At 41.6% G+C, this 22976-nt stretch overlaps 2 protein-coding genes and 1 long non-coding RNA gene across 20 annotated transcripts in view; 2 read left to right on the forward strand and 1 right to left on the reverse strand.

Annotated features, from left to right (window-relative positions):
* The window catches only part of NMNAT2 (nicotinamide nucleotide adenylyltransferase 2), a 195118-nt gene extending 174731 nt beyond the window's left edge, over positions 1-20387 (reverse strand). For 2 of the 8 annotated variants that reach the window (XM_038542270.1, XM_038542266.1), the window contains exons 1-5: positions 20091-20386; positions 18150-18286; positions 10768-10908; positions 6021-6124; positions 2486-2944 (exon numbers count right to left, since the gene is read on the reverse strand). The gene's annotated coding sequence lies outside the window, so the exon portion shown is untranslated. Of the gene's footprint in view, positions 1-2485; positions 2945-4404; positions 4535-6020; positions 6125-10767; positions 10909-18149; positions 18287-20090 lie in introns of those variants that run through there. The other 6 variants (XM_038542273.1, XM_038542272.1, XM_038542269.1 and 3 more) reach the window with 5 other exon arrangements.
* On the forward strand, positions 1334-6293 carry LOC119872511. Its single transcript, XR_005361996.1, has 3 exons — positions 1334-1518; positions 2561-2844; positions 6079-6293. It is a non-coding gene; the product is annotated as an uncharacterized LOC119872511 (long non-coding RNA).
* A 475-nt stretch (positions 20388-20862) lies between the features above and the next one.
* SMG7 (SMG7 nonsense mediated mRNA decay factor) overlaps positions 20863-22976 on the forward strand; it is a 92761-nt gene continuing 90647 nt past the window's right edge. For 3 of the 11 annotated variants that reach the window (XM_038542253.1, XM_038542258.1, XM_038542259.1), the window contains exon 1: positions 21846-21975. In XM_038542253.1, the coding sequence (XP_038398181.1) occupies positions 21969-21975 (7 nt within the window). In that variant the 5' untranslated portion in view covers positions 21846-21968. Of the gene's footprint in view, positions 21051-21557; positions 21806-21845; positions 21976-22976 lie in introns of those variants that run through there. The other 8 variants (XM_038542262.1, XM_038542263.1, XM_038542257.1 and 5 more) reach the window with 6 other exon arrangements.

Genomic DNA, 22976 nt, shown 5'->3' on the forward strand with positions numbered 1-22976 from the left:
GGACAAGGAAAATACAAGTCCGAAACTTCTTGTAGTGCCACAAAGATAGGAAGTGCTAATAAATAAATAAATAGAGGGAGGGAGGGACAGGACATGTTTGGAGGTATCCAAGGCCGCTGACAAATGCAGTGCTGTGCTAGCAGAAGAACTCAAAGGATTCAGTTCCATTAATGGCGAAAATCTATTACAATGACACAGTAAGGTTACACAGCAAACTATTAAGGGGGAAAGGTGCATTAGGCAGAACTTGGATAAATCCATTCACAGACTTTCCTTCCCAGCCCAGGCAGAGGCAAACCAGGTGTGCCCTTTTCTGATAGTGAAAATGCAGTGGCATGTATTTAAATGTTTCTCCTAGGGAAGTCCATTTGAGACTCAGAGTTTAGGGTTTTTATTGGGGGCTAGTAGTGTTGGCATTCTCTGCCTGGCAACTACCAAAATCCTAGTATCTCAGAAGGAAGCAGGTGTTCAGTGTTAAGTGAGTAAAACAACTTCAGCAGTGTAGAGAACTTTTCTTTTTCTTTTTTCTTTTTTTTTGAGAACTTTTATTATCAGTGTGGGGATCTTTTCACAAGCCAAGTTCCCAGATGTCACCCAAGGACAAACTTGCAGGCTGACCCTTCTAAACATAGCAGCCTCTGACCTATTTTAACTCTCTCCTGTACAGGGCATATCAAAAGGACACAGGAGTCAACCTAAAACTACTCCCAAGGCCAAAATTGGAACAATCCAAACAACAAAATAAGTAATTATAACATTGGATTATAATCCAAAGAATAAAATAAATATTGATGAGTCTATACTGATGTAAGTGAAGGAAACAAACAAATAAATAAAATTAGTGGTAGTAGAGTGTGTGTGGCAGGAATCAAATCTTTCTTACAGAAGAATTTCAGATAATAAATGTAGGAGGAATCAGGGATATTGAAAATAACCATGAGCACACCACTGTGATAACTGCTGCAGTCAAGATCCCCTAAAATTAGAACAGAATATTTGCACAGTCTCAAAGTATCTCACCAAAAAATATTAGTTAGTGCTGGTTCAAGTGTTTATAGGTCCACAAATTCTTTGATAATCATCTTTCTAAGAGGTGAAGCTTGAGTCCTGTTTCCTGGAATGAGGATTGGACTTACTGATTTGTTCTAACAAATAGCATGGAAAGAGAAAAATAGTCATTTTACAATTAGAGAACCCTGGCAAACACCATTTTAAACAAGTGACCAAAGTTAACATCATTAGTAATAAGTCATATTGAAATCATGGTCCCCCTGATATGATGTGATGAAAAGGGCACTTTGCCTCTGTGATGTCATTTTCCCAAATCCATAAGCTCAGTCTAGTCATGAGAAAATATCAGGGTAACCTCAATTCGGGGATATTCTACAATATACCTGACCAATGCACTTCAAAATTGCCAAGGTCATGAACAGCAAGACAGAGAAACTATCATGGATTGAAGGGGACTTAGATGCAATGACTCAATGTAATATGGACAAGATTTCAGAGCCGAAAAAGGTCATTAAACTGGTAAAATCAGAGGGAAGTCTGTAGTTAACAGTATTGTACCAATGTTAATTTCACTGTGTCAGTCGTGTACTGTGGTTATATAACAGGTTAACATTTGGGAAAGCTGGATGTAGGATATCAGTAAGTTCTCTGTACTGTATTTGCAACTCTCCTGTAAATCTAACCTTATTTAAAAAACAAAAATTTTTAAGCATTTAGACTAGCACACACTAGTTGTTAGCTGATGTTAGCTTCTCTTAGTCAATTTACTTGATAATCATCCCCAGAGGGAGATAATGCTGGGAAATCTCTCATTGCCTCTACTCCAAATAAAGTGTTTCTAAGGATGAGTGATTTTAGTAGCATTCATAAGCTTGGGAAATTCCATTGCCCTTAAATGAACAATATCATGATGGAAAGTTACTAGGCAAACAGTCCTAAAACTTAGTATTTGTTCAATTTTTGAGTTGCTGGCATACTTTAGTTATATTGTACCAACATGGCTGGGCAGGAACTGGGTCTGGACTGTGACCACTCAGACAAGATGAGCGAGCTACACACAGCCCCATGACAGGCTGTGACCCCACCTCCCACCTACCCAGGGTTATGTTCTTGTGGCTGTTTGGAAGTGTATGACCCAGGATGCAGGAGTCAAATCAACACTAAAGCCAGAAATACCTAAAAATGTGACAGTGTTAAAGTGTGTCAAGTGTGGCCTTACTGATGATCCTGAGGGCTCTAGATATTACTCCAATAGTGGTCAAATGAGAGGCAGGCAAGAGTGAAGTGGTAACTTTGGAATACAGATTTATTGTAAGCTATATTGTATTCCTACCTGTGCTTCATCCTATAGTAAAATGCTTGTTTTCCTCTTATTGGAAAAGAGCTTTGTAGTTTTACCCTGGCTAAACTCCTTGTTTGGTGGCTTTTGTGAAGCTCCAGCAAAGTAGTTTTTGCTTATTATTTATGTTCTTACCTACTTCCAGAAGAGATATAAGATGGCTTATTCACCAAACAATTTTGCTAACCCTAGGCCTCCATTCTTTTCCAGACCATCTGTTCCTCTTCACCATGAAGTCATAGTACTAAATTTGTGACAGTACAATAATTTCCATGGTAACAGGATGTGGTCTTCACCACTGAATCCTGATTTCACTCTGACCAATATCAAGCAGCAGGAGGATTGGGGAGTATATGCTGACACTTTCTATTCTTTTTCAAGTTTAGTTTCTCTGAAATTCTTACTTCTGATTCTAAAATCTTAAACCCAGCTGGGATATGTGTTTTCGCATAGTTTACGTATGAAGCATTTGTCCAGTAAGTGATAACAGAAATGTAAGTCAAAAAATTATAAGCTGAGAAATATCACACAAACCTATACATACACACACAATGATGTATAAACTTGCTTGAAGGTGGGATGAATAGCCAAGTCCTGGTTTGTAGAGAAGAAAAGAGAACAGAGAATCCATTTAAAAGACATGAAACTTCTAAGCTAAGAAATTGCTTTGATGACTGTGATAAGCAGTGGGAGGCAGATGACCTAGTTCCTACTCAATGGTTTCCTTATCTCGCTTAGCACAAGTAAGACATAAAAGGGTCTTCCCATGTGAGCTCAGACCATCTGAGCATAGGGTGATAGGCAGCCTTATTCATATGAATGACCAATATCTGGATATTTTGTCCATTTGCTTCAATCTCACGTAGCTCAATTACACAATCTTTGGAGAGAACTAGTTATTGGAAATCAGGAACAAAATACCTGATTAGTGCATTAATCTAGCAATTTTATAGGACAGACTGTAATGGGCAAGGACTATATATTGAGGCTTTGCTGGACATATTACATAACATTATATACATGATATACATATGTGTTATATATCATATATGTATATAACAGAGAAAAAGTATAACATGTAAGAATATTCCCTCCACTTGTGTTCTCCCTCACTTTCTTTTTGAGTTGATGGGGTAAGTGGGGGAAAGTAACAGGGAAAAAGAGTGATAAGGGATAGAAAGAACTGGAGAAGCTAAAATGATTTACATTAATTTTTTAAAAGATAAGGAATTGCCCACAGTGGAAAAGCTATGGAAGGAAGAGGAATGGGACAGAGAAAGTAGGATAGAGATGAGGGAGTGAGTGATTGAAAAGCAAAGAAGGAGTATTTAGACAGCAGCTGCTCTGTGGTGTGGGGCTTTGGGGAAATGAATAAGGATTTTTTTTTTTTGAATAAGGATTTTAATTAAGTTCTAGATATGTGGGTGGCTCAGTGGTTGAGTGTCTGCCCTGATGTGGGATCCCGGGAATCGAGTTCCACATCGAGTCCCTGCAGGGAGTCTGCTTCTCCCTCTGTCTATGTCTCTGCCTTTCTCTGTGTCTCTCGTGAATAAATAAAATCTTCAAAAAAAAAAAAAGTTCTAGATATGTGGTGTGATTCACTACTTTGCTACTTCAAGACTTCAGTGAAGATAAATGATCTTTCAAAGCTCTTTAAAGATGGATTTGTAATTATTCTTTTGGATGAGATGAAATGTTCAGATGAACATTAAGGCTGGAGCAAGCCCTAGTTTGGTTTTACTTATATATAATCAGACTTTCTTGAGGAACATAATCAGTGGGCTACCATCTACTGCTATCTCTTACCCTTGGAGAATATGTTGGCCAGAGATGGGTAAATCATAATGGTCTGAAATTTCTAACTCTAATGAAATGTAATTTAAGCCTTAAGGATTTGGAATTTAGTTGAATTGACATGGAAAGGTAGAAAAATCACTATTATTGCTTCAGGGAGGCCTAAGACCAAGACCTAGGCCCAATTTTTGAGTTCTAAGAGAAGGCAAGACTGGATTACAAAGAGCATCAGGACACCTGAAGGATAGGATTACACTTACAGGGAGACACTGCGTTCAAGTCTGCTACTATCTGACATGGATGTCTCCGAGTCTTGCTATAGATTGCAGTTACTTTAGAAAATGCAGAGCCTCCTGCTGGTACTCATGCCTAGGGATATGGTAACAAGTGGTAAGGAAGACCCTGCATGAAGGTCATCATTACTTTTGATGTCATCATCATTTTCTAAGTATGAACATCATAATGGAGGATGTGTAATGATTTGAGGGAGGGTAAAGTAAGATAAGATGAAGGTAATTATCAGGATAGAAACAGAGACCAGGAGAAAAGTAGAAAGGATCAGCTACTCCCAAGTGTCCTATATAACATTAATCCATAATGTGTGTGTGCTGTGATTTAAAAAAAGGGTTCTGTGGGAAGATAATTTTGGGCACATTGCATAATATTTTTTTCTTTTGGGGAAATATATACTTGCATGTTATAGGCTCTGAGAAGTCTCACCAAGAAAAAAATCCTGCTTAAACTACTGTTGCTCAAACTTATTTAATCATGAAATACATTACGTTAGCAGCATCTATAAAGATGGGATAATATTAATATTGGGATTAATATTGGGATAGATGATGTATATGAAACCATTTTATAACAGGTTATTATATTATTCTTACAGGTTAAAAACAATGAGGATATAAGTCTATTGTCAACCTAAAGTCAATTACTCTGACTTTTGACCTTCATGTAATTTCAGTGTAGGGTTTCACTCTACTATATAGCCAGACATTGCTTTATAGAAACTAAGTGAGGCTTGTATTTGGCACTCCATAAAGATGCATACTTTTCTCCATTTCTCCCAAATGCTCAGTACTTTCATTATGCTTGTTACTATGCAGAAACTCTCATTTGGCAAATCTCAAAGGTATGATCCTTTGCAGGGTTGCATGTATCAGAGTTTTTTAACTCCCTCCCACCAAAACCAACCTTATTTCTAAGTTAACTTTCCGCTACAGGAAAACTGTGAATAAACTTATCAGGTTAGCCAGGTTACATATGTGCAGCATAACAGGGACTTGCTGAAAATATGCCTTTACCCTAAAAGAGAATATTCAAGGTAGGGGTTTTCAGAACTGGAGCAAGTTAGCAGGAGGAAATTTTTTGAGTTAGATGGATCTTTGATGATCCATAGATTGTACCACTTGAGAGTCACTTCTTGTCTTCACGTGAAGGGACTCAATCTGTAGTATGATGCTTGACTTGAAAGCTATGCTTTGGGTGCCTGGGTGGCTCAGTTGGTTAAGTGTCTATATATTTTGATCTCAGCCAGGTCTTGATCTCAGGGTCCTGGGTTTAGATCCTGCCCTGAACTCTGTGCTGGGTGTAAAGCCTACTGTAGAAAGAAAAAGAAGAAGAAGCTTGACTGTGTGGTGTATTTGTTTTCAATAGTCCCAGAATTGCTGGTGCAATGTTTCATATATACATAACATCAAGCATGGGAGAGTGTCTATTTACGTTTAATGAATAAATAAATGGCTATTTGCATGGCTGGGGATTTTTTGTTTTTAATTTTTTACTTTTTAATAGATAATTCATTCACATGAAATAAAATGCAAAGGGCACAAACAAGTATCATTAAAAGTATGTTTCTGTCCTTTTTCTGTACCTCAGTGATTCCATTTTCTTCTCCAAGGGCAATCATTATTACTAATTTCTTTCTGTAGGTACTCCAACCTACAGTTCCAGTAGAGTCCAGCCTTGTCACTGTGCCTAGACATAGGAGTGAAAACAGAAAACAAAAAAACAAAACAAAACAAAAAACCTAGTCAGATTACCAGCTTTCAAGTCTTTTGACACCCTGAACATCATGAAGCCGAGTCAAACTATCCCTGACTCCCTACCATAGACAATCTGTAAGTATAATAAAATGGTTAATGTTTCATGCCACTATGTTTTGGAGTGATTTGTTACACAGCAACACACTGACAGACTACATTAAGGATGCATCTAATTAGCAATGTTAGAAAGAGAGAATAAAAGGAATTGGTGGAAGTAATATTTGGGGAGATGATACTGAGAATTTTCTAAAGTTCTTGAGATGAAAGCATATATTAGGTGCAAAACAATGAAACTAAAATTCATACCAAGATGTGCTATAGTGAAGATGTCTAACATTGAGGATAAAGAGGATAAAGAAAATTTCAAAAGCCATCAAAGAGAAAACCTAGATTACCCATAAAAGAATCACAATTAGATGCCAGAATTCTCATCAATAACAAATACCAGAGGCTGCTATGGTACTATCTACAAAGCATTGAGAGGGAAATAACTGTCAATATAGAATTCTATACCTAGCTTAGCTATAATTTAAAAATAGTGATGAAATAGAGAACTTTTCTTTCAAAGTAGAGTTTACAACCATAAATTTTTATTGACTGAATTAACAAAGCATATATTTCAGCAAAAAGAAAAGTGAATCCACAATGAAAGTATATTAAATAAGCAAATATTAAATGCAAAAATTGAGGAATTAGATTGATAAAAATAATTATACATTGATTGTATAGTACCGGTTTTTTTTTTTTTTTAAGATTTTATTTATCTATTTGAGAGAGAGTGAGCTAGAGAGAAAGCACGAACAGGGGAGAGGCAAAGGAGAGGGAGAAGCAGACTCCCTGCTGACCACGTTGCTCAACCTGGGGCTCAATCCCAAGATCATGACCTGAGCTGAAGGCAGACACTCAACTGACTGAGCCACCCAGATGCCCCTGTATTATGCCTGTTTTATGTTATGTTTTAAGAAATATGGAACCAAAATTTTGATACCAATAAATCCCCAATACATTTGGTAGCTAAACATAGTCTTACGGGAACAGTAGGATAGTTGCATTTTAAAACTATAAATTGTTAGGAAAATACGTGGCTATGTATTCTAAAAAATTTAAGAGTAGCTGCTTCTAGCACAGACAAAATATGATCTGTAGTTTCCAAATCAGCAGAGGTAAAAGGAATAAAAAAAGTTTTTAATCTAACAAAGGCAGGAAAGACAAACAAAAAACCAAGGAGAAAACATTGCAAACATAAAATCAAGAGTACACAGTAGCAATGATAGAGAATTTCAAATAGATCATATTCATATGAATTCAACTTCCCAGTTAATAAAGAGACTGTCAGGGTTAAAAAACCAAAACTCAGGTACATGCTGTTTACAAAAGATCTGCCAGTAATAGAATAACAGAAAGTTTGAAAATAAAAATTTGGGGTGCCTGGGTGGCTTAGTGGTTGAGCGTCTGCCTTTGGCTTAGGTCATGATCCTAGGGTCCTGGGATCAAGTCCTGCATCAGCCTCCTGCAGGGAGCTTGCTTCTCTCTCTGCCTGTGTCTCTGCCTCTTTCTCTGGGTCTCTCATGAATAAACAAAAACCTTTTAAAAAAATAAATAAAAATTTTAAAAAAGAAAGAAAGAAAGAAAAAGTTATAGTGAGCAAATGCTAACCAAAAGAAAGTTGGAGTAGAATATCAATATCAGATAGAGTAAATTAATAAGTATTAATAGCAGTATCACATAATGATTAAAAATTATATTAAAAATGAAAAATAATAAAAAATCACCAAGAAGTTCTATCTAGCTAATCCTATAACCATGAAATTTTTAAAAAGCAACAGAATTACAGGAAAAAATAAGTAGAACAAGTATATTGGGAATTTTAAATATATCTTTATTAGAAACTAACAGATCAATGAAGCAAAAATTAAGTTGAAGCATCCACTATGTTTTTTTGTATTAATTTGCAGCTCATCTTAAGTGGTAGCTTTCTCTTTCTACCTACTCCACACTAATTAGTGTAGCCACCATGTAGATCCTGACACTCCTGACCCTCACCTCCAGTCTAGAACTAGGTGTCTCAGGGCTCCTGTTCCTCATCAGGGCTATTAGGGACTAGAGCTGGAAAGCAGACTGGCACAAGTCTTGATTTCTCTGCTTCCTTCCACTACCAGGGACAAACAGCAGTTGGTATGTTTGTTCATTGTGTTTGTTAAACTCTAGCTCAGGGTGCAAGTTATAGCTTTTCCCAAATCCTCATTTCACTGTGAGTCTGACCTAAAGGACCATACTCTATATGGGGTATCATGGATTTCCATTACTCTGAAGGACTCAAAGTCCTAGCCAACTTCTACCTGCTTTTGGACCCAATGTATCAGGGCCACAGCTCTATCCTCACAGATTCAATTGCATTGGTCACTCATCCCTGATGTCCAGAGATAATTATCTTGTTAATGAACCCAGAGATATCTTTTTAAAAAAAATTTGGAGAGAGACAGACAGACAGACAGAGACAGAGAGAGAGAATGCACAGGCATGAGCAGAGGGGAGCTGCAGAGGGAGAGGGAGAAGCAGACTCCCCAATGAGTGGGGAGCCCCATCTCCATCCCAGGACCCTGGGATCATGACCTGAACTACAGGCAGATGCTTAACCAACTGAGCCACCCAGGCATCCCCCAGAGATGTCTTTTAATGAAAAACAGAAGATGTTTTTATGATTGAAGTTTTTGGAGAAGACAAAGAAATCCAAAGCATGAGCTCACAATACTACTTTAACTATTTTCCAGTGCCATTGTGGATATGAGGAGCTCTATATGAGGAGCTCTTTCTACCTTCTTTGGCTTTATATAGTAATGGGGATTGAAGTTTGTATTCTATTCTCAAATGCCAGAAATCTATTTAGAATATCTATAAGTCTCCTCAGGGCTTCTGGTTTCAGATGGGAGGCAGGGTACAAAGTCTCCTTGTTTTTTGCTCTCCTCTCTAATTTTCTGTATGCAATTAGAGGAATTATATATATATTCTGGTGCTGAAAGCCTTAGTCTTAAGTCATCAATCTTTGTCCTGGATTCTTCAGTCTACATGATTTTATAACCTTAAGTTTTGAAATCTATAAGGGCATGAGATAAAACAAACAGGGGTGAGTGTAGTGGGAGGAAAACCCCACTAATACAATCTCATTATTATTCTACTAGGAAAGAGATTTCCCCTCTCTGTCCTGTGTCCTGAAAAATCTATATTCTCCTGTTTCCTCAGAAGCCATGCTCCTCTCTACTTAGCCTCTCTTACCTATTAGTTTTCTCTCCTGGATCATTTCTTACTGAAGTCTTCCACTTCTTTAAAATATAAAACCTCTCCTAGCTCTCCCATTTCATCAGCAAGCTTTCTGAAAACCCTCAAGTAACTTTAATTACCATCTACATGCTGATAATTCTGAATCTACAACTGTGGCTCAGATTTCTCACAAATTCTCCAGATCCACAAGATTTTCTCAGTCCCAGGTAACTGTAGTTCAACGTGTCTAAAACAAATTCTTATCTTCACATCCATACATCTCTCCAACTGATTTCTTGTGTTTTCTACTTTCATTCAATTTCCCAAGCAAAAACCCAGGAGTCTCCTAGGTTTCTTCCTCTCCCTCTGTCACATCCAATAAGTGGCCAAGTCTTGTCATTATATCTCCACTTAAGGAATGTTTATAGCCAATCATTATTAGGTATCAATAGAGCCATAGCAATATAATGAATCAAAGATGAGGTTAGGTAAATTTTTTAAAAAATTAAAACATCATTAGATTTAGGATAAAAAATAGTTTCAGTAAAGAAAATATGATTTGTATTGCCCAACAAAACATAAAGTCTGAAAGCAGAAAAATTTATAAGAGGTTGTTAGATTTAGTTAGAAGGTTCCATGTAATCTGTTACCTGAGAGGTAAAAAAGGAATTTTTGCAGAGTATACAGTAGTTTAACAACTGTCTGGATTGTAATGTTTTTATTGTATTGTTTTTATTTATTTTTAAAAATTAAAAAAAATTTTTTTAAAGATTTTTGAAATTTACTTGAGAGAGAGAATCTCTAGCAGATTCCACACTGAGCACAGAGCTCAACTCGAGGCCTAATCTCATGACCCTGAGATCAGGACCGGAGCCAAAATCAGGAGTCAGATGCTTAACCAACTAAGCCACCCAGGCGCCCCTGTATTGTTTTGCTTTAAATGGTATTTTCACTCTTACCCAAATGCGTAAGAGTATGGTGATATTCCACTTTGTACCAACAGGCCAAATTCAGATGATACCTTTTGTTTTGGAGAATATCAGTTTTTCAAATGGCAATACACAAATTTCTTAAGGTGTATATCAGCCTCCTTGACCTAGATCATTATATGGAATCATGTCCAACTGTCACAGGTTATAGGCAGCAACACCAGACATAGTCTCATTCAGAAGACATAGACTGTTGAGTCTGGAAGTATGTTTTAGAAGTCACTAAGTCCCTTTCCTGTTTTTAAGATGGACTGGGTATCTAATCTCTTTTTAATATCTCCCATGGAAAGTAGATTCTAGTAAGAAGGTGGCTAAGAACTATTACTACCACCAGGAAGTATACTTCTTTGCTCATCCATCAATTCTTCCTCTTGCTCCAGACTTTATGGTCTGTTTTTCTCTTTCTTTACTCTTGCTTTTTTTCTCAATTCAGTTTTCCAGCCGCTCTTTTTCTTTCTCACTGCCCCCCCTAAAAAAAAAAGCACAAATGTTGAGATTCCTGACTGGTGACATTCCTGAGAAATGAGGAAATACGGTTGTCATATAACTGGGAGGGGTCAGAGGTGTGACCTAAAGTTGAGGGAAGAGAAGAGAAACCTAAAGGTAAAAGAAGGATGCCTAGGTGGCTCAGTGGTTGAGCCTGTCTTCACGCTCAGGTGTGATCCTGGGGTCCTGGGATGGGGTTCCACATCAAGCTCACTGCAGGGTGCCTGCTTCTCCCTCTGCCTGTCTCTGCCTCTCTCTCTCTCTCTCTCTCTCTCTCTCTCTCTGTATCTCTATGAATAAATAAATGAAAAATCTTAAAAAAAAAAAAGAAAAAAAGGCAAAAGAAGGCAGAAAGGTTAAGTAAAGATTTAATTTTGGATTTTTATTACCTAAAATGATTATTTTCTGAATCCCATCTAGGGCATTCCATCTTTCTCAGGTAGTGATGGTTCCCACTAGATCCAAAACTACCAAAGAGGGTCAGTAATGATGCCTTCAAAGATGACCGCCCCCATCAGTTTTTGGTTGTATGAAAATATCAGCACCTGGATAGTCCATTAGGCAAGCCTTGAGAATTGCTGATAATAAGATCTTTTTTCCAATCACCAGGATGTGAGCAGTTATTATTTTATCTTTCATCTATTTCCTTTTCAATTTCCAATGTTTCTTTTAAACTCTTGTACTGTGGTGGATAGCTCAGGCATTCATTTTTTTTTTTTTTTTTTTTTTTTGTATTAGTAGCTCAGGCATTCTTTAAAAAGAATGGCAAAAAATGAAACTCCTAACAATAATGGCAACAACAATCAACTAATCTACTTTGCTCGTTGGTTGGTGGAAGATGTTGAAAAACACAAGAAATAAGAGTCACCCATAAATAGCTCACCTTACAGAAATAACTGCTGTTAATATTTTGCTGTATTTCGGATCATTTTTCTATGCAATTTTATTTCGTAGTTATACTTCATATGTTTTGAATTTTGATACAATTTTGTATCTTTCAGGTATATTTTAGTCTAAAATGTTTTTGGCTATAGTTTTCCATTACTTTTCTGGACAGTGGAACTGGATATATTACTTTTCCTGCTAAGCAATAGAATTTGAAACAATAAACTCTGTAAAATTTCATTCTGAAGGACTTTGTAAGTGGGTGGGACACTTAAGTGGATTATCTGGTTGCACGCCTACACTTGATCTCAAGGTGGAATGGTTCCAAAGACCTCTACCACAGATTATTACTCTGTAATATAAGCGCCATTTTCCTTAACTGTTCTCTAAACTCTGAGAGCAAGACTGTTATTGTTTACCATCACTACCTCGGTGATGAGCATAAGATCCAACACACACAAAAAATCTTTTATTCTTTTATTTGAGAGAGAGAGAGAGAGAAAGTGAGTGAGCACTAGCAGGGGGAGAGACAGAGAAAGAAGCAGATATGCTGCTGAACAGGGAGCCTGACACAGGGCTTGATTCCAGGACTTTGAGATAATAATGTAAGCTGAAGGCAGACATTGAACCGACTGAGCCACCCAGATGCCTCCTCAATGTTTTTGAAGATTAAATGAATGAAAGAATAACTAAATGCTAACATTCTAGAGGATCTACACCTCATCAAGCTTTCTACTCCATATCAGGATATATCCAGATTAAGATTCCCAGAAGTAAAGCACTGGTTTAGATTCAGATTTGTCTTGAAAAAGCAATGAAAGCTAAGAATTGCTCATCAGTTGAACATTCTTCATAGACCCTAAACACATAACTCTATCTAAGATTTCTACTTCCCTTTAATGCTAAAATTTGGTTATCTCACAAATACTTAGAGAAAATTAATTTCAACTTCTTTCTACCACTAGTAACCTCGTATATCACCTAGACCATTGCTGCCTACATTTTGGAAACTTTGGCATTCAATATTTGGCATGCACTACAGGACTTAGTCCCACCTCAGGGACATTGTTAAGGAACTAAAATGATTCATGTCCTCTTGGACAAAGGACTGGATCACTTGAGGGAGGGGAGATATATAATAGAAAGCTTACGGCCAATGGTTGAGAGAGAGTGAGAGAATGAACCAGAGAGCCATTCTAGAGACTTCAGTTTGAAAGAGGGTAGGGGAGGGACACCTGGGTGGCTCACCGGTTAAGCATCTGCCTTTGGGGCCCAGAGTGTGATCCTGGAGTCCCAGGATTGAGTCTCACGTCAGGCTCCCTGAATGGAGCCTGCTTCTCCCTCTGCCTGTGTTTCTGCCTATCTCTTTCTGTGTCTCTCATGAATGAGTAAATAAAATTAAAAAAGAAATGAGAGGGTAGGGGAAAGTATAAGCAGCTGGTTTTGCTCCTTATGAGCCTCCTTATCCTCTTCAGCTTTGACAGACTCAGATCTCATCTCATTCTAGCATAAAACTGCTAATGAACTGAGACATCCTCTGTAAGTAGATGAAAGCTGTGTTCCCCATTGGCAATTTATACTTGGTCATATGATACAAATGTTCATATGATTTAGAGGGAGTGTACTAGTGTGTTTCTTTCTATAAATGGGATTCTACATTTCGTGTTAATTAAAAAAAAAAAAACACGTTTAACCTATGTTAGAGAATGAAGTTGAACGAGTGAAGATGTGATTCACCGCATATGCATAATAAGACCAGTACAACATGTTGGTGCCTACAAAATGCCCAGTACTACTAGGTATGATACATACACTATCTAACTGAGCTTGAGGAATCTGTCTCCAGAAACAATTTAAATGTACCATTTACTGTGAAATTGTATGTGGCCCTTTCCTTAACAAACTTATATTCAATTTATTTAGCCCTATCTCATCACAGGAGAAAAAAAGTAGTAATAATGACAGAAATTTACAGACACTTTTCTGATGAGAGATACAATTTCAGTGAGTTTTCCATTCTTTACTCTGATTCAGATTTCTTTTTTTTTTTTTTTTTATGACAAGATTTTATTTATTTATTCATGGGAGACACAGAGAGAGGCAGAGACACAGGCAGAGGAAGAAGCAGGTTTGATGCAGAGAGCACAATGTGGGGACTTCCGGGTCTCCAGGATCACACCCTAGGCTGAGGGCGGGGCTAAACAGCTGAGCCACCGGGCTGCCCTGATTCAGTTTTCTTTCTGAATTTTTAAATCTATTTTTTCTACCCTATTTACTGATTAGCTAATAGCCTCTTTTCCCTCCTGCCATCCAGCAGCGTTGTTTTTTTGTTTTGTTTTGTTTTGTTTTGTTTTTTGGCACACAATAAAAGGGTTGACTGCTTTCCCTAAGTCTCAAATCAGAAACATAAAAGGTAAATAAAAATGATTTGGATACTGAAGAGTTTTTTCCTACATTGAAGTATGAGACTTTGGTGTGAGATCACTGACAAGTTATCCATAATCTTGTATGCTCTTTACTCATTGCCTAAGTAAATTTCATTTAATTAAAACTTCCATCTTGTTAAATATCATTGCAGATTTCAATTCCCCAGATGGGTTGAAGGCCCAATGAAGTTCTTTTCTTATTGCTTAGGGATTACTTTTATATTCCATGGTTAGGTGGTCAGGAATTTTAAATATTTATATGAAAGCCATGGTCCAAACTTTTTTTTTTTTCCCTAGGATTGATTCAACAAACATTTATTGAGCACCCCTTGTATCAGGCACCCAATTAGGGGAGTGAGCAAAACAGTTCCTGTGCCTGCCCTTACAGACTTTACAGCCGATTTAGATGTAACAGACATTGAACAAAAAGAATTACAAACATAAAAAATGCTATGAAGAAGGGAAGGGTGCTGGGGGAATATGTAATAGATGTAGCTAATCCAGCCTGATTGGGGGTGAGGGTGGGTAGAGGTGATTTTTCCAAAGAATTTCAAATTTAGGTTTGAAGCATGAGAAGGGGGAAGATTGGTCCAGGAGAAATAAGGGAACAGTTTGTGTAAAGTCTTTGGGTAGAAAAGAATGCTAATCTACTAAAGAACCTAAGAGGTCAGTGTGGCAAGAGTGGTGATGCCAGGAAATGTCTGATAAGAGGCAGGCAAGGATCAAATCACATAGGCCATCTTAAGGATTAGGAATTTTATTCTAAGGGAATGAAAAATCAGTGGAGAATTTAAGCCTAGGAAATAAAAGTTTTGTTTTTTCTTTAAAGATTTTATTTATTTATTCATGAGAGACAGACAGAGAGAGAGAAAGAGAGAGAGAGAGAGAGAGAGAGGCAGAGGGAGAAACAGCTTCCTGTGGGAAGCTTGATGCAGGACTGGATCCCAGGACCCTAGGATCACAACCTGAGCCAAAGGCAGATGGTCAACCACTGAGCCACCCAGGTGCTCCAGAAATAAAAGTTCTTAAAAAGCTTACTATGACTAAAATGTAGAGTACAAAAATATATTAATTTACCATTTAATTTGTTCTGGAATGTGCTCTTATCTCTAGTAATTTAATGATACTAAGAATTTTTATTAATATGGGACAAACTCTAAATTTCTGGTATGTGGAAAAGATCCTAGCATAGTTAAGCAAAGCAGAAGAGTCCTTGGGTATGTATCCTTAGTACGTCTTCAAGTGACAAACTTATATCCTGAGTTTCTCTGCTTTACATCTATATCATATCTTAACTTGAATTGCAAATAGAGGTGGTAATATAATAAGATAGGGAGAGAAGAAGGTCTGTATGTGGGTATGTGTTCATTTGTGGTTTCCCAGGGTTTTGAAGAAGATTAAATGACAAAGAATATACCACATTCTCTGTTCTCAAAAATATAGTCTATCCTAGAGAAATTAGGAAAGTACAGACAATAAAATATTAAGATTTTTTTTCTTTTACTTGGGTATTTTAAGAAAAAAATGGCAGCTTCTGGGTAATACAACAGATTTTTACATGAAACACATTAATTTCACAACTAGGGACATCAAGATGGCTTCAGAAACATTGTACTTGGAGTAATACAGAGTTCCATGAACACTAAGGCCCTTGGACCATAGAGACTATAAGCAGCTAACATTTTAATTTTAATACTCTCCCATTTTTCCTATGAGCATTTCTTGTCTTCTCCAGATGGTCTGTGTCCATTAAATTAGCAGATAAGATTTTAAGATGTTTTTTCCCAGGGATTGGGAATTGGAAGAAATTCTTGAAGATTAATAAAGTTTCCCTCAGTGAATAGAGGAGAACGAGCTCTGACTACCATTCTCTGTTACCTCACTGCCTCTCAAACCACAAATTTCTTCTCTAGGATTTTGGGCTGCAAGGCTTCCTTTTAGGCTCAGTGACTCCTTAGGAATGAGTGAATAATATATATACTTGGCAAGCTGTTTGAGAAAGGCTGCTGACCCTTGGTCTAAGAAATCTTGAGCAATAGGAGACCTGAGTTTAAATGTCAGTTTATATCTGACTCACTATTTGAAAAGAATGAATCATTTCTTTTTGATTGAATCACTTAGCTCCATGGTCTGAGGTGTGGTACTGAAGACAGCAGGGATTAGCTCCACAAACATTGTATACTTGAATGCTACAGTTGATAAATCATTCTATTCGTCAAAATAGAAACACATTTATTAAGTACCTAATTGTGTACATGATTTGGAAACATTCAGAATATGTAGGCTAAATATTAAATAAATTAGTGCTCATTATAGTTTCATGGGTCGGGTGAGATGTCTGTTATTATAAAAAAGGGAGGAGGCTTACTATGTATTAATTACCAGGTTACTGAAGCTCTGGGTGAATTTGGTAGGAATGTTAAGAGTAGCTTCCTAGCAAGTACTTGGTATCTGGTTGAAAACTGGACACTGTTTACTTGGGCGAAAATGCAGTTATATTAGGCTATTTTTAATGACAAACAGTTATTTAAAAATTTCAACCCTCCAGAATCGGACTCACATACATCCTGATATTGTATTCTTTTTGTTGTTGTTGTTGTTAATTTGACAGAGAAAGATAGAGAGAGAAAAAGAGCATGCAAGCACAATCAGAGGGAGTGGCAGAGGGAGCAGCAGATTCTCCACTAAGCAGGTGCGGGGCTTGATCCTAGGACCCTGGGATCATGACCTGAACCAAAGACAGGCACTTAACCAACTGAGCCACCGAAGTGCCCCCTGATATTGTAGTCTTTTCTGTGATCAGAGAGGAAATCTTTTAGCACTGAATAAGAATAGATTTTGGGGGATGCCTGGGTGGCTCAGTGGTTGAGTGTCTGCCTTCTGCCTAGGGTGTGATCCTGGAGCCCTGGGATGGAGTCCCACGTGGGGCTCCCTGCATGGAGCCTGCTTCTCCCTCTGCCTGTGTCTCTGCCTCTCTGTCTCTCATGAATAAATAAATAAAATTCTTAAAAAAAATAGATTTGGGTGCATGGTCAGACCTATGAATATTACAAAGAGTAGATAAGCTACAATTTAAAAACAATAATAGCTTGATATAAAAATAAGAGGGCAAAAAGAAAACTAACATTTGTCAAGTGCCAGCATTATATGTCAGTTATACTCAGTCACCTATATCATCAATAAAGTTCACAGAAACCTTGTAATAGGTAATGTTTTCATTTTGGTCAAGGAAGAAACTGAAGGGGACGCCTGGGTGGCTCCGTGGTTGAGCGCCTGCCTTTGGCTTGGGGCATGATCCCAGCATCCCAAGATTGAGTCCCACATTGGGTTCCCTCCATGGAGCCTGCTTCTCCCTCTGCCTGTGTCTCTGCTTCTGTGTGTCTCTCATGAATAAATAAATAAAATCTTAAAAAAAAAAAAAAAAAGGGAAGAAACTGAGGCTTAGAGACTAGGAGGGCAGAGGTGGAATGCACACTCAGGTCTGCTAGCTTATGCTCTTTCCACAAAATCATTTAGGCACAAACAAAAAACCCTTAAAATCAGGTAGGAATAGACAAAGTAAGTTTCTCTTTAATTTCTTTTGGTTTAGATGTAATGTGTATCTGCGGGGAAAAAAGTGAATAAACTCTACTGCATAAAGATACTTGTACTGTTCAAGTCTTTTGATGGGGGCAGTAGAAAGAGGTGAGATTGGAAAATGTACTTTAAGCAATATGTAAATTCTAGGTCATAATTTTTCTGAGGTTATTGATTTTCAAAAGTTATCTTCAAGATGAGCATTGATATTATTATTCTATCCAGTTTGTGGGGACATCGTAAGGCTACTGAAGAACTGCATAAAATTCTTAGGAAAGCTGCTATAAAATATAAAGATTATTTATATTTCTGTGTACCCCAAGTACTTTGTTCTTACCTTAATTACAGCACCCACCATACTGTACTCTTATCACTTCTCCACTCTCTGCTATGTCTACCAGAAGGTGGATTTCTCCAAGACAGGGACCCCAGGACCCTTTTTCACCATGGCGTCCATAGTAAACTGAACAGTGCCTGAAATATAATAAATGCTCAGTAAATGTCTAGAGAAAAAAGAAAAAGATTAGTGTTAAAAAAAAAAAAAGATTTTATTCACTTATTTGAGATAGAGAATGAAAGCAAGCAAGACAGAGAGATAGAGAAAGAGCTAGGGGAGAGAGGGAGGGACGGGGAGAGAGGGAGAGACAGAGAGAACCAGTGAGGGGGAGGCGCAGAGAGAGAGGGAGCAGCAGGATTTCTGCTGAGCAGAGAGCCCAAACACTGGGCTGGATCTCAGGACCCTGGGATCATGACCTGAGTCAAAGACAGACACTTAACCAACTGAGCCACCCAGGTGCCCCCGGGATTCATCTTTCTGATCCCAGCTCCCTTATTTCTGAAATGAGCAGATAGTAATATTCTCCTAGATCCCTTGGCAGGGGTGTCATGACGTATGCTCAAATACTGTCTATTGGCGACATAAGCCAGACATAAAAGATGTTATTGCGGGGATTACTAAGGGAATCATTATTTTACCCAACAGAATTTTTATTCTGGCTAAAGTCTTTTTTTTTTTTTTTTAAAGACCTGACCAACACATTTCCGGAAGGAGATGTAGGGTATTTTAGGGGCCATGTGGCAGTCCTCTCCATCCTTGGGCTCCAGAGTTGAAGGAAAAGCAGCACCTGCAGCGGAGCTGCGAGCCCTCTCTCACTAGGTGGCTCTCTTTTCCCCGAGTGGGCGCCGCCAGGGATCACACTGGCGCGGGAGGCGCGGGGAGGCGCGGGGAGGCGCGGCAGCACGACGGGCAGGGCACAGTTCACTCGCTATGTCGTTAATGATCATCTATCCTTGGGAATGTATTTCCTCCAAACGCGTGTATGTACGCGATGTCTCAGAAAGACACCGGCCTAATCTTGTAATAGGTGTGGTCACGGGGAAGGATCTTGAAAGTCTGGAAGACAGCAGGAGTCGGTGACCCAAACTCAGCCCAGACCGAAACAGCCGGGTAAAACCCCGACGTTACCCACCTGGTGGCCGCCCGGGGAGGCTCCACAGCCGCAACCCTCAAGTGCTTGGCAAAGCTGCCTAAGGGGTGCCCCAGGACGCGTTAAAGACGCGACTCGTCGACCACCCAGGACGTCCTTCAAAGCATCAGGACCCACAGCATTATTGACCCCCCCCCCATTCTTCATTTCTGGTTGTTAGCCCCAAATCTGATACCAAATGCAAATAACAGACTTTCAAAAGGATTTTTTTTTTTTTCCCTTTTCCCTCGATGCCTTGCATGGGAAGCTCGCGCCAGGCAGGGCCCAGGGTCTCCGGGACACGACTGCGGCCCGGCGGATACGGAGCGTGCAGGGCGGGGGGCCTCCGCCGGCGGCGTCCCCCCGCGTCCCGGGCTCTCCCGCCGGGAACCCCCGCGCCGAGTCCTCCGCGACGCGCTCGCCCACTAGCCCCGGCCTCCCCGCAGCGGGCGCGCGGGCTGCGGCGTGGGCGGCTCGGCAAGGGCGGCCCCCGCCCGGCAGCACAGGAACGCGGGCCGTCGGGGGCCGCTGTCCCCCCTCAGGGCCCCCGTCCGGCCGGGACCCCGCCCCGCGGCGCCCGCCGCAGTCCCGGGGAAGCCCCTCGCCCGCCCGGCCGCCCGCCTCCGGCCCCGGGCCTCTCCACGCCCCGCACGGGGACGACAGGACGCCGGGGGTGGTTCCCGCCCGCAGGCGGGTGAGGCGAACGCCTCGGGGTTCCTCCCCCCGCCCCCACCCCGCCCCCATTGTTGCGGGAAGGGGAAAGGGAAGAGGAAGTGAACTTCACCGCCCGGGAGATCACCCGGATTCCTGACCTGGGGGAGGCTTTCAGGCGGAAGGGAAGCCAAGGGGGAACCCCGGGCACTTTCCCGGGAATCCATTCGCCCCGGGAGGGTCACCCAGTCCGCGCACACTGGTTACTATGACAATACAACCACAGCCTCCAGTTGCCATGGCAGCTGTTGATCCAATCCGACCGGTTTCCTTTCTCTTCCTCCCCGGGCTCCACCCCATCCCCTTCAACAGTCTCCAGGCGTGCAGGGGGAGGGGCCCCCCAGCGGGGGAGGGGTCCTGAGCGTCACTCTCTGCGGCGCGAGGGGAGACTAGAGTGGAGGGACTGGCGGGCGGAACTGGAGGAGGGAGGGACAGCGTTTCCGGCAGGGAAGACTGGAGGAGCGGAAAAAGGAAGCGAGGAATCGGGTGGAGTGGAAAGACGGGGGAAGACTTTGAGTGTAACTCCCGGGTGATTTGGGCTCGATGTGCCCGGCGAGGCCGGGGTTGCCCCCTCGCGCGGGAGAGGGCTGGACCGGCCGGAAGCCGCCAAGCGCCTCCGGCAGGCCGCTCAGCCGCCGAACAGGGGCCTCACGGCTAGCCGATCCCAAGAGGCAGCGCCACAGAGAAGCAGAAGTCACCGGGAGGGCCGGGCGCCGCTGAAATCTCGCGAGAGGGACCCCCACTTCCGTCCTCGGCTTCTCCCCCCTCTTTCCCCCCGCCCCCTTCCCTTCTCCCTCCCCCTCCCCCCTCCCGGGTCGGAGTGTCCCTGCGCCCCACGGGCCGGAGCAGCAGCGAGAGCAGCTTTCCCCGCTCCCTCCCCCTCGCCTCACTCACCCCCACCCCCCCGCCGAGCGAGGAGGAGCCGGAGGAGAGGAAGATGGCGGCGGCCGCCAGCACCCGCGGTGCCGCGGGGCCGCTTCGAGGAGCCTGAGAGACCCACAGAGGCTTCGCGGGAAGACGCGGCGGCGGAGGATGAGCCTGCAGAGCGCGCAGTATCTCCGGTGAGTGCAGAGGCCGGTCCCGGACGCGGGGGGAGCAGGTCGAGGGTCGGGGCGCGGAGCAACAGACACGGCGGCGGGGCGGCGGGGCGGCGGGGGAGTTGCTGTGTCCTCTCCTTCCCCGGTGGGGAGGCGGGGGCTGCGAGGGGCTCCGCGGGAGGGGGCGGGGCGGGCACACTCCCGAGTGCCTGGCCCCCCGTGGGCCCGCCGGAGTTCCAGCGCGGCCAGCTCGTCCGGGTGCCGGGAAGGAGGTTAGGGAAGCGTGAGAATGTGTGTGCGCGCGCGCCCCCCGGGGTCGCAGGCTCGCTGGGGGGGGGGGGGGCGGGGGCCGCGACCCCGGGGGGGGTGGGTCTGGAGTCTGACCCCCGGGGTGAGGGGAGCGTGGGGTGGGGTGGGGCGGCGCGTGGGGCGAGGACGAGGTGGAAGTCTGCACACCTGGTGGGGGGTGGGGGGTGGGGGGGGGGGGGGGAGACCGCTGGAAACCCCAGTCGAGTCTTTATTCTTAGGTTGAAAGTGCTGAGGAATAATGTCATCTGTAGTTAGTTGGCGGGGTGGAGGTGAGAGCATAAAGAGGGGTAATGGACGAGGAAGTGAGGAAAGAGGGAGGTACTATGGACGGTGCTGTTGGGTTCCCCAGAAGAAACTGAGTTAGAATTAGTGTAGTCGGAAGATACCATTCTGAGAGTCGTGTGCATTCGTTAAGAGTGGTGTAAGGAACTTGGGTGTCGGAGGTAGAGTGACGCACGGGTACCGAGCGTGTGAGTAGGGGATGTGGGTCTGGGGTGGTGTAAAGGGAGCGACTGACCAGCATTTTAGGAAGGGGCAGATTAGGTACATTGGGACCAGGTACGTGGTGGCGAGGGCGTACTGAAAGGAAAGACACCAGCGATTGTGCAGCCAGGAAGGTTCCATGGAAGCAGAATGAGAGGTATAAGAGGGTCAAAAATCTCGATGTCAGACAAATAAAAGGTTGTTAGAGCCCAAGGTTAATTCGGGAGAATTGCTACTTCTTAGAAAAAGGGGAAGGAAGATCTTAAAACGGATCCTTTTTGTCTTTCAGGAGCAGAACTAAGGCAGGCTTATGGGAAGATCTTTAAGACAATGGTTTCATACCTTGTAGAGGAGGGAATTGAATGGGGTGTTAGAAGTCTGAAATGCGCACAAAAGTCACTTTAGCTGTGTAGTGAAGTGAAAAGTATTGATGTGTGTGATTGGCATAATCTATATGCATATTGCAAGAGAAGGTAAGTAGTAAGTGTACAGGAGGGTGGCTGTTCTACTTATGAAAGTAGTAATAGTTGCCTTAAGCAAAGTGTGGAAAAGGGAGAATGATGAGATCTTTGGATTACACTTGAATGCCTGAGTTTAACAGTGACAGGATCCACACAACACGTGTGGCCAATGACCTTAGGGTAGTTGGAATGCTATCTTTCTATCACAGTCCTTTTTCTTCACTATTATCCTTTTGTTGTTTAACTTATCAGGTAAACTTAATAAATATAGCTGTGGGAAACGTCTATGCTAGATGTTGTAGAGGGGGGATATGGGAGCCATCAGGACTGTACTTAATTTTAAGGAATTTGCAGTTTAGCGTATTAGGCAAGTAAATTAATAATAGCACAGAGCAAAATATGGCAGGTGTCAAAAAGACGCCAAGTGTCATGAGAGTCCAAAGGCAGGAGATTACCTGAGCAGTTGGGGGGTTGGGGAGTCAGGAAAAGCTTCCTTTGTTCATTTGTTAATTCATACACTCATGATTCATCAGTCATTTTGTTGATCACCTATATGGGAGGCATTGTCCCAACTGCTGAGAATAGAAAAGAACTCCACCCTCTCCTTACAGTTTATAGTTTGTTAGGTTTCAAGGAGAGAATGGCACTTAAACCATTTTAAGTTACCCGAAGGATAAGTATAATTCTGACAGTTGTG

The sequence above is a fragment of the Canis lupus genome, chromosome 7, assembly GCF_011100685.1.
Source record: "Canis lupus familiaris isolate Mischka breed German Shepherd chromosome 7, alternate assembly UU_Cfam_GSD_1.0, whole genome shotgun sequence".
Lineage (NCBI taxonomy): Eukaryota > Metazoa > Chordata > Mammalia > Carnivora > Canidae > Canis > Canis lupus.